Source organism: Lutjanus erythropterus, chromosome 11, assembly GCF_056507025.1.
Source record: "Lutjanus erythropterus isolate fLutEry1 chromosome 11, fLutEry1.hap2, whole genome shotgun sequence".
NCBI lineage: Eukaryota > Metazoa > Chordata > Actinopteri > Lutjaniformes > Lutjanidae > Lutjanus > Lutjanus erythropterus.
The window spans coordinates 31641012-31653245 of NC_139327.1; the positions used below are offsets into that span (position 1 = coordinate 31641012).

General features: G+C 39.5%; 1 protein-coding gene across 1 annotated transcript; it reads left to right on the top strand.

Moving 5' to 3' along the window:
- The first annotated feature begins 433 nt into the window (after positions 1-433).
- Positions 434-3527, top strand: LOC146319362 (uncharacterized). The gene has a single exon (XM_084730376.1). The coding sequence runs from the start codon at positions 669-671 to the stop codon at positions 3348-3350; it is 2682 nt and encodes an 893-aa protein (XP_084586502.1). The 5' UTR covers positions 434-668; the 3' UTR covers positions 3351-3527.
- Positions 3528-12234: the final 8707 nt, after the last annotated feature.

Here is a 12234-nt window from a genome sequence, read left to right on the forward strand (position 1 = left end):
TGAATTGCAATTAATTTCCATATTAATCAGCTCAGTGGAGTGGGTGGATTCAAAGGTTTAGACTAGGCCTTTAAATCTGTTATCTGAAACACTGAAGCTGCAACTGTTTTTTATTGATATAAAATAAAAATCTAAAATTAATTTATTAGTAATAAATTACTAATACTAATTTTTGATTAGGGAACTTGGCAGAGGAGACAGAGGAGTTATTAGGAGGTAGAAAGTTATTTCTGTTCTGTAACCTAGGTCTCTTTCCTAATTGATTGACAAACGTGAAAGGTAATTTTACCATTGTTCAGTGAGGTTCAGTGAATATTGTGATCTTCCCATTTACTGTCATATTTTAGCTACAATAATCGTAGTGTGGCAGTTTGTTACCAACATATCCCATCATCTTTCTGTGATCCCACAGCTCCAATATGCTGCTCAGTTAACTAAGTCAAACTCTGTTCTGTCTTTACTCACAGACTGAGAAGATAATCTCAGTGATGCAGTAACAGCGGATGATGTCTGCAGCTTCTATAAAAGACTGCGCTGGGTTTGCTCTGCAAAGAAGCTGATGAGGAGTCTCTTTGGATCCAGTTCCTGAGCCATCGATCAGGATACAAAGAAGGGGCATGTTCTGAGGACTCAGCAGTTTCTGTCAGTTTTGGGGTGTGGATGTTAACATGGATGGCATTGAATATTACATCTGGCAGCGCCGCATCCACCAGGGAGTTAGAAATCAGAAATGTGCAGTTCCATTCCCAGAGTCAGTTGAAATTGGTCTGGAGTTCAACGCGGCATTGGAACGGAAGGAAAAGTTAGATCTCTGTCTGCTGACAAACGGTGTGATGACAGAACTTAGTGCCTTTGCCAAAACAGTGAGCAGGTCCGAGAAATATTTCTTGTTTGAAATACTACATTTCAACTTCGACCTTGATGTGGACGATGATGATGACAGGCAGTTGTATGAATATGCATCAAAAGTTCACTATAGAATAAAGGCACTGAAAGAGCAACTCAAGGTGAAACCTCGTAGATGGACAGAAACATTTCCACTACCAGACCGAAAGGCTATAATGACGTTCATTGGAGCAAAGCAGTCAGGAACCTACTACCATAAAAGGAACAACATCGTGGATACTTCGCTCCTCACTGATGGCAGCAGGAGCTGCCAGTCTTCAGAAAATCAGAAGACGGAGAGTAAGAGAGCTGTGAGCAGTATGCCAGTTATAAAAAAACGAGGAGGGGTCAGATTTAAACTAACGGCCAAATCTTACCCTTTCTGTAAAGGACTTGGTGTTTCCCTAACTGTTCGACCAGATGACGCACCCAAACAGAAACTAGACCCAAATCTGGTAACTAACGGTGTGATGATGGAGCTGCTTGACTTTTCCAGAGTGCTTTGTGGAACATTAACTGGAATAGTTCATGGCATTGTCAAGCAAAACTTTGGCTATGAGTTGGATACAGTGCAATTCCATATGAACATGTCCAAGGTGATGGAGCGAAAAAATGCCTGCCTAACAGCTGAGGAGAAGCACGCTCTCCGAAAGGAGCCTTTTAAACTCCACATCAGGAAACTGCAGCAGAATCGTAAAAAGAGAACAAACCCTGATCCAGTTGATCGAGAACTGGAAAGACTAACAAGGGACAGTAAGAGAAGGACGCCGAGTGACAAAGAGTGTTGGCAAGATAGTGACCTGTCGTACATGTGTCCAGTCGATTTTGAGTCAGAAATGCTGTCTGAGACTGAGGACGGACCAGAAGAAACAAAGTTTGGAAGCTGTTCGTCAGGAACGGCAGCAGGTACAGAGTTGCCACTGTCTCTAGATATAAAGGAGGAAGATTTTGTTTCCCCAGTTTCCTCAGAGACTGATGGCCACAGCTCTGCTTTACTAAACCTTCCTTCAAAGATCACAGCTCTAGAAGTCTCTGATCTGTTTTCTGAAGTTGAAGATGAGGACATAAATGTAAAAACACTGAAAGAGAAGCTGTGGACAAGACGTGCTCCTCGCTCAAAACAAATCCTAAAGTCTAGCAGAGTGAACGACTTGTTTGCCCGCTGCAGAGAGATAGGTTTAGACTTTAATGTTGGTTCAGGCAAGAAACAGAGGTTGGATCTTCAACTACTCACCAACTTTGTGTTGTTTGAAATTTATAGATTTGCAACTGCAATGTCAAAGAGTTTACGTAGTTTCTTATTGGACATCCTTGATAAGAACTTTACCCTAGTCCTCCAAGATGAGCTGCACCAGCGCAATTTTCTTTTTTACATCATCACAAAAGAGAAGATTCTTCAGAACCACCCTGCTAGACAGAAGATGGAGTTTCTCAACAGTCCCTTTAAGTTCCCTGAAGTTTACAACATGGTTGACGTGACCAGTGATTTTCAAACTGCAGAGGACGCTGACACCGAGCAGCATACAAAGCAGGATTCATCAGAATCCGCTTCAAGCCAGCAGGCAGACACAGAGTCGCACCCGTTCTGTAACAAGTTAGGTCTCAACCTTTGGTCGACAGAACCACTTCCGGCAAGTCAAAAGCTTGATTTGACTGTCCTGACCACAGGCGCTGTGCTCGAAATACTCAGGTTTGTCAGGGAGCTGTGTGGAGAAGTCCGCGAGGAAGTTAATGACATCCTGGAGCACAATTTCGATCTTGAGCTTCAAAGTGGCGTAACCACGGCTGCACAGGTGATCCAGAGATGGTACACAACACAAAGGAGCTTGATGAGAAAGCAGCATACATCACCAAAGCTAAGGATGTGGTTAAACTTGGTTGTCCCAGTGGACGGTAAGCCACAGGTCATTCGACAACCACAGACTCGCAAACGCCCAAAGGATGTGGATACAGAAAACGTAGGGCTGGAAGAAGAAATGGAGGCTTTCAGTGAAGATGTACAACAGGTGAAAATGGTCAACCACTATCACATCTGCAAAGAAATAGGATTGGACCTGGACATCAGGTCTAAATCAGAAACCAAAACAAAACTCGATTTGGGAGTGCTGACAAGAGGAGTCCTCTGTGAGATGCACCAGTATGTAGAACAAAACTGCAAGCGGTACGTTCCCTCTCTATACGAGATCCTGGAGTACAACTTCGACCTGAGCTCTCAGAAACATCGGAAGGTGGAGTTCGCTTGGTCACTTGCATCCCAGGTGATAGCCATAGCAGGAAAACACAACAGAAAGGGAGATTATCTGAACAAAGTGTTTGAGTTGCCCTTCGAGATCTCAGAGTCCTCACAGATCGTCTGCAAAGAGGAGCCAGACGATGGCTTTGGCGAGCTGGACCTCACTGATAACTCGGACATCATGTTTGTCCGAGAGCTGAGGCCTGTTGACATAGAAGTCGAGGTTGAATAGAGTCATAGCTCCTGTTTTCATTTCAGAAAATCAGTGTTCAGATTAGGGACTATAGAGATTATTTTCTCAAATAATTAAAGAATTGTGGTCTGGAAAATACCAGAAAAATATGGTGAAAAATTGCAGTTTTTCACAATCAAAACCCAAGGTGATGTCTTCAGATCACTTGATTTGTCCAACCAGACCTAAAAATACAGTTACCTATCACATGTCAGAGAAAAGCAGCAAATACTCACATTTAAGAGGCTGGAGACAACAAATGTTTGAAATTTTTGCTTGATAAATTAAACGACTTACCGATTATCAAAAAAGTCATGGGTTGTCTTTGGATCAGCTAATCATTTAATCAACTAATCATTGTAGTTTAATAATAAATATCGATACCTTACCACCACACAGCTAGGGATGCACAATTTTGGATTTTTGCAGATATCCAATATACTGATATTTTGCAGCTCATTTTTGCTGATACTCATATATGGACATGTTTGCAGAGAACAAAGTCAGTCTTGTGTTGGGATTAACATATTATTATGCCTACTGTTTGTGATGGTTCATGGGTAGATACAGACATAAAATGCAATGGGCCACATGCAAGAACCACTCGTATAAATGGATCTGTTCTTAAAATGAAAATCGTGGGCAGAACAACAACTGTTTTGAGAGCAGTATATTGTGCAATTAAATCTTTATCTACAGATGTGGATCAAAGGCAGCTCAGTAGAAGCTTTATGATTGGCCCCGCATGGCGAGGTTAAAAGTTGATGTTTCCTTGTTTTGTTGATGTTTGCATTATGTGAAGAGATGGAAGTTCCTGTTAAAAATAAGCAGCTGAATGCTGGTCATTTGGCAAATTAGATTTGTATTTTCAATGTGATGTAAACATGCATGTGGATGAAAATACATTTTCTTGCCTTGGATGTCCTCATTGTTTGTTGTTGTAATTGTGTTCTGTTGTGGACAGATTAAAGTGTCTTTAATCTTCACTGTATGTCAGATTTTCTTTTCCTTATTTCGGTGTGCTGTCAGAAGACGGCATGAGAATATTTGTAAAATCAGCATTTAACGCAGTAAAAACAGAGGGAATAATGCACTTTTTTACTGTTCTGTATTTATGAAACCTTATTTTGTGCCTTTAAGGCACAGACACTCAATTTTAGAATTTAAGAAAAAATAAAAATGGGTATTGTTAGTATATTCTCACTGCACTGACAATAAATACTGTTGTAGGACTCTGTTACTGACATATCTTTTCATAAGAATAATTACAAGGTCAAAGACAATCCTACAATCCTGTTTAAGTACAAAAGTATAAAGAGCTTAAAATATCAGTAGTAAAAGTACAGTATATGTACTGTCCCAGGGTAAATTAATAAATTTTAATGAATGAAGGCCACACCCCTCTGTCACCTGTCCATCCTGACAACCAATCACTGACCGTTTTTTCGAGTAGGCGGCCCACGTCTCTTCCTGTATATAGGAGGTAAAATGGAAGTGACGGTGTTTGAAAGACGGCGTGGGAAAACCGCCACGTGAGTCTCCGAAAAGACCGAATATCTCCGGAACCAGCCGATCAATAATCTCCTTTCATGGCAGGTGAGTTGGTGAACGCCAGGTCTTCATTTCCCCTTTTTTTCCGCTTATTTTCTTCTTTCACAAACTTTTGGTGTTTGATTTTCTGTTTGATCATGGACCAAGCAACTGACACCAGTCCAAAGATCGCTAATTAACTTTGTCGGCGAGTTGATTTACTATTTTTACTCTTTACTAAACTAAACCGCTTAAACTTTCCTCCAGATCATATTTTGATTTGTTTCGGTGAAGAGGGTTTACTCGGGCCAAATTTTGAGATACAAAACTGAACAACCTGAGTTCTTTTTGCTGTTTATTGCTGAAGACCTGAAAATATGTTTTTATGTTAAACTCTGAAAAGTTTCAGGGAATTTATTTTGGACTTGATTGAAAATGACTTTCTCTTTTCTCTTCTGTCTCTCTGCTTAAATGTGTTTTTTCATTTTCCCGTCAATACACCGATTTATGCTGAACTGACATTGTCACCTTGATTATTTGTATGCTGTTGTTCTGGTGGTTCATTTTTATGAAGAGTGGGTTTATGACAGAGTGTATTCATGCATCCATGTGGGGGGGTGACCTTTAAAATTGCAAACAGAAAATTGAAAGATGAACTCTGGCTGCACCTTCAAAAACAATGATGAAATATTTTGCTGACAATCAGTGCATCATAGTGATTTTTGCAAAATGTTGAGCAAGGGGGAAGTAATGAATGACAACTACTCAAACTGCCATGATCTAAACCTCTTTTCATAGATTAGGCCTCATTCAACAGAGTTTTTCGCACAGTTTTAAATGTTTTTACCTACATCCATCTTTTTAGACAAGTTTTCTTATCATTCCAGTCTACTGACCTACATTTTCTATTCTTTCAGATCATCTGTGCTGCAGACTGTCGTCACTAAGATGGGATCGAACGGCTCACTGCAGAATCTTTCGGGCCTCTTGACTCTTTCAGCTCTGTCACAGGTAGGCTGTTTTTAATACAATGAAACACAGGGTTAAAGACATCTCTGAAAATAATTAATATTATTGTGATTGGCATTATTTTCAAACCCTTGTGGATTCTGTGTATAGTTGATCCTTATTTCCTTAATTCCTCCTGGGATCACAGTTCTCCTGTGTTTCTCCTGATTTATGAAGATGTACAGTGTGTAATTGACATAAAATTAATGTAATTAACATTAATGTAATTATTAGCATGTTATTTTAAGTTTTCCAAAGTGCAAGAAACAAAGCCTCCAAAACACTTTTTTTTTTTTAAAATTTGGAAATCCTCTGTTTTTTATGTCTCAAGGTTGTGAAGTTTGCTTAAACTTGTACAGTCCTCTGTGGTATCCCGCTGGGTGTACTGCAGGAACCTGCAGGAATATTTGTACAATTCAAAAATACCAAATACATCAAAGACATGTGGAGTATTTCCACCTGATGTCATAAAATTTAAAAAGTTGCTCACTGTATGCATCATGAACTGTAGCTTCGACTTTAAATCTAATAGAGGCAGCAGGGTGCCATCATAATAATTAGACTTATTCAGTTCTTTATTATAATTGATTACATAACTAATCCTGTACATTTAACCTATTATAAGTTAATGAAGTCAATTTGCATATAAATGATTCAGTTCAAATGAAATTTGAATTAAATGAGACTCTAATTAATAATTACATTTCATTAGTCTGTCTACATTGATTTTTAAATAGAATATTACATAATTTTTGTCATTTCCTTCCCATCATGCTCTCTATCATGACTCATTTGTCTCCTGCAGCTGAGATAATTTAAGTCTGTTTGTACCAAATTAAACAGGTGTCACTAATGAGGTGAGAAACTGACATCAGATTAGAGGAAAACATGATTCTGATGCTCTTGTGGAATAAACTGTGGTTGTTTTGTCCAGCGTCCACTGGATGGAGCCAGAGTCCCAAAGTACAGACTGAATGACAGGAGTTTTGATTAACTCATCAATGAAGTCTGGTCATTAAAACAATTCACTGATCAGTTTTAAAAAGGCACCTTCTGGAAATTTCAATGAGGGGAATTCAAACACAATTAAATCTAGATAAATAACATTTCCTTAACCTGGTAAAAGCTTAATGGAGATTAAATCTCTTTTAAGTGTGACAGAGTGCAGCATAAATACTGTTAAAATAACAATACAAACAGAAAAATACAACCATCACAAACTACAAATGAGAAAACACAATATCCAGTTGAAATGAAACGTAGAGACGAAAGAATAGTTATGAAGCAGGTACAATTTTCTACAATTTCAGAGCAAACCAAAAGTACTATTTTCTTGATCCCTTAAAATTGACATAAATTTCCCTGCAGTAATCTCTGACAATTTCAGGTCCCTCTGTAAATTATTCCAGGAGGAAGGGACAGTGTATTTACAGGCCTTTTTTTTTGTCCAGGTTTCTTATTCCTTTGGGGACCAACATCTGTAGAATAGTGAGAGTGCAGGCAGGTCATTTTGATATGTGTATATAATATTTTTTTTACACATGAATGTACACAGGAAAAAAAAGGGAGCAAACCATTGTGAAAGTCTGTGGACATCAGCAGGAGCATAAGGGGTACAGTGACGTATGTGATTTTAACAGTCAGAGAGAACCACTGGACTAAACTAGCTCAGTATAAAGTAATTCAAAGTGTCTGTATCCAGGGCAGCTCTGACAGTGAAATGCTGCTCTAACATTAATGCACGAACGCCTGCATGAGCAAGCTTATAATGTCACATTGATAAGTAATATAACACTAAAGGGCATGCTGTTGTACTGAATATCAGCACAGCTTTGATTCAGTTGTAGATAACAACCGTGCTGATATTCAGTACAATCACACCAACCTCGAGTGTGATATTGCTTTTGTACAACTATTTTATTTATTAGTTAATAGTAATAAACATAGTGTATAGAGAAATGGACAACATCAGACCTGCCTGAAAGTGAAAACTTTTTTTCCCAAACATGGTTTCTGTAATTTTAAATAGTTTTTATCATGCTGATGTTTGTTCAAGTGTTAATTTTTCTGATCAATAGTTATTTGGTGATAGAAAAACAGGGTTTCATGCAGTGAACGCCAGCTGGATGTGTGAGTGAGAACTCCAAAGCAAACTGAGTTATCAGCACAAGATGGCATCGCTCATATCAGGCATATTTTGGCTCCAGTTTTGTACAGTGGCAGGAAGTGGAGCGAAGTAATAACTGACAAGAGATTATAATTTCTTTGTTTATTTACTCATTTATTTGGCTCAGCCTACACAAATAATTCTGCAACTGGGCTGAGAATGGACTGTTGCCAAGCAACAACAACCATTTTCCTGCACGCAAACATTAGCTCGCTAGCTTCTTTTTGCAAGTCTGCACATTACTGCAGTAGAGCTCTCCTTTAACTGTCTGGATGGATCCATAAAACAGCCAGTTGGGGCTGGTTTGGGTTATGGTCCGGTCCTGAGCAGTTCGAAGTGCCGGTTAGCATTAGCTAGGGGAATGTTGGTGTTTAGCGAACGCCCTGAAGAGTATAGCCAATCAGAGGCAGCGTAAGGGCAAGTCAGTTTAGTCTCTCTCACTCATGGAATACCTCCTGTCCAATCAAATTACTTGGTCAGGTCTGTAGCATAAATCATTCACAGTGGGAGATGTTGTACTGCACAACCCGAACTTTGGCTAGACAAAGCTGAGAATACTTGAGTACTTTTACTACTGATACTTTACATGATGCTGATAATATTTGTGTACTTTTACTTCTGATACTTTAACTACACAAAGCTGAAACCTGCTAATACTTTAGCTGCACATACCTGGAGGTCAGTCACAGAGGGCATTTTGCTACAGAATGTGTACTTTTATATTTGACACTTTAAATACATTTTGCTGATAATATTTCTGAACTCTGACTTAAGTAGGGTTTTCAGTGCAGGACTTCTACTTGTAATTGATTATTTTTACATCATTGTATTGTTACTTTTAATTAAATGAAGAATCTAAATACTTCTTCCACACCTCTCATAAGTTATCTTGTGACAGTCACTTTTTTGGGAAGTTATTATATATTTTTTTATTGTTTTTGGCTTATTGAATTTAACCTCCTCTCAGTCTGAGTCTGGTGATGCTGCCAGTGTTCCCAGTCGTAATACAGTTTGTTTCCTAGGTGATGGATCTTGTGTTTGCTCACAGTTTATTACGAGCCTTGAAGGAGTTTGTTTTTCCTGTTTTCCTTCTTTTCTTTCCCTCCATCCATCCATTCTTTAATTCAGTCTCTTTTGTAGGCAACTTCAGCAGAGCCTCCAAACACAGAGGCACATATTAAAGAGGAGGCCGAATCACAGTAAATACCTGCCTCTCTCTGGCTCCCCACTCACGATGAGTCAGCCCACTCAGACTGGCAGAGTGCTGCCCTTGTTATCCCTCTTCACACACTTGTTTAACACACACGCACATAGAAGTGACAAACCTTGGCAGAAAGAAATGGAAATGAACTGCAGCGAGACAGAAACCAATAACGAAGATGAGCAGCCAGACCGAGTCTTTTATTTTACTCTTTAAAACTAAAAATTTATTTTTGAATTTGCACATTTAAAAATCCTGAATTAAAAAAACATAAACCAGCAAAGATGTAACATTTTAAATTAATAATCACATTATGCCACCTGCTGCACTTTGTGTTTCGTTTCCTGCTGTCGCCCTCCGTTACCTGCCTCCACTCCACCAGAAAGACCTAAAAATAAAGAATAAAAATAGTGGCTGACAAGAAGAGATTCGTGGGTATGACATCACTGGGAAGCAGCACTGAAATGCCACAAGTTTCTGCAACCAGAAGAGTTACTGGCTGATCTTTGTGAAGAAAGTATAAAGAAAGAAGAGTGACTTGTGCTGTGTCTTTAGATTGAAATATCAATAAATTACTCTCTGGTAAAAGTACGAACACCGATTCAACTTTTTTACTTGAGTAAAAGGGAAAAAGTAGAAGCCATGAAATGTTCTGAAAATATCAACATTGCATCTTTTCTCCGGAGTTGAATCTCTTGTCTCTTTCGTCTTTTTATGTCTGTCGTGTGTAACGTTCACTGATTTGTGCACAAAGGCATAATCTTTTCTATGTCCTCTAGTCCTGTCCATTTAAGTTGGAATTACTTTTGATGTTGGGAAGATGGAACACAATGATGGAATAAAAAATAAGGAATAATTCCCCTTCCAATGCATTAAATAACCTTGACTGGCATGCTAATGAACAGCGGATGCTTCTACTACATAAAAGTACTTTATTTTTGTTACTTTTGGTATATTTTGATGCTGATACCCTTGTACCTTTTAACATTTTGAACACAACTATTTCTACACTATGGAAATAATACTTTTATTTAAATTTCCTTATTGCTTAAAATCTTCCTGTAAAACGAGGCAGCAAGGGAGGGCCTTGTTGCTGACATTGATTAGTGTTTACTGTAGTCTGTAGTGCAGCATATACATTTCACCCCTCATCATGTAGCTAAAGCAGTCCAGTGATGTAGGAGAACGGTCCAATAGCTAATTCTTTCCACACTGAGGGCTCCCAGTGACTAACAGAGGCCAGTTTGATGACCGGGAAAATGCTACGGGACTGAGGTGGTTTTCTTGCCAGGTTTAGCCCCTGGCACTCTGTGGCTGAGTCACAGCTAACTAATCTAGAGGAAGTTGGCGATTAGCTACGCTGCTTTAGCAACAATTTATTGGCCTGTGTAACGTGACTCCTATCAGCTGAAAGTGAACATGAAAGTAAAATTGAGCATCTATCTCAGAGTGCAGACAGAGACACAGGAGAGGTGTCTGATCTCCAATGAACACAGAAAGGTAAACGCTCCTCCATTTTCCTGGTTACCAGGGTGATGAGTCTTCATCTAATATACAGGGTGTCCACAAAGTCTCTTTACAATTTAAAAAAATCATTAAAAAAGCCATTGGTGAGATATGTTAATCAGATTTGTTCTATGTACTCAGTGGTTATCAAACTTTTTAATCACATTGCATTTGTGCATTTCAGGTACCCTGTTGATGAAATAGGTTCTGTTAAATAAATCCCTAAAAAAAAAAAAAAGGCTTCTCAAGAAAAGGCACAATGTGTATCGTGGTTTATTGAGACAAAATCAGATATGCAGACTCGGTGAAACTACAGGATTAAGTATGGAAGACATCCACTGTCCCGTCCATCAATTTGCACATGGCACAAGAAATTTATGGAGACAGGGACAGTGTTGGATAAAGGGAGGAGTGGACGACCAAGAACATCTGAGGAAGATATTGATTGTGTAAGACGAGCCTTTGATCGTTCTCCTACAATGTCCATCCGTACTGCTGCCAGACAGTTACAGCTACCACGTTCAACCGTGCACAAAGTCCTACACAGGAACTTGTGATTGTACACTTACAAAGTGCAACTCTTACAGGCACTCGAGCCAAATGATAAACCAAGACGAAAAGAGTTTGCAGTTAACATGCTGGAAAGAATTTCTGAGGATGCAACGTTCCTCACCTGAGTTTGTTTTGGTGATGAGGCCACCTTTCATGTTTCAGGGAAACTGAACACGCGTAATGTGAGAATCTGGGGATCAGAACACCCCCATGTGACTGGAGAACTTCACAGAGACAGTCCAAAGGTGAATGTGTGGGGTGGGATCATGTGCATCATTTTCCAGCAAGATGGTGCACCACCACACTGGGGACTGCATGTTCGTGGGTTCCCAAATCAAACATTTCCAGACTGGTGGATTGGAAGGGATGGCCCAATTTGAAATGTTCAGTGTGGCTGCACAAAAAAGGAGCCGCACCAGAGGGGGAAAAAAGGGCTGGGTGCTGTGCATTTTCTAAGCGGCTGCATGTGGCTGCAGATGCTCTCACCTCATTCGGAACAACTGAAAAAAGACGCTGGCGCTCAGAAATAAAAAAGCTATGTGGACACAGGCCGTAAAGCTATCCTTCCATCAGGAAACTCCATAAACAGTGTCTGTACTGTATTCCCTGCTGGTATCGGAGAGTGTTTGTCTCGGGATCGGTCATGTTCACCGGGAGGCTGCTGAGTCTGGTTCTGTTTCCTGCTGATGGCAAGCTAGCAGTCATGGTTAGCAACCTCAGTGAATAAGGTTATAAAGTTCTGTGGTTCTCTGGCATCATCATAAGTGAGAAAGCATTTCATTGGACACACATTTCGTGTACAACCTGGAGTGCAGGAGTCATCAGCATTATTTAAAGTACTTTTCCAGTAAATTACAAAGGCTAAAATACCATTAAAAAAATACCTGCAAAATGACTTTTTATCATTTCTGAGCCAGATA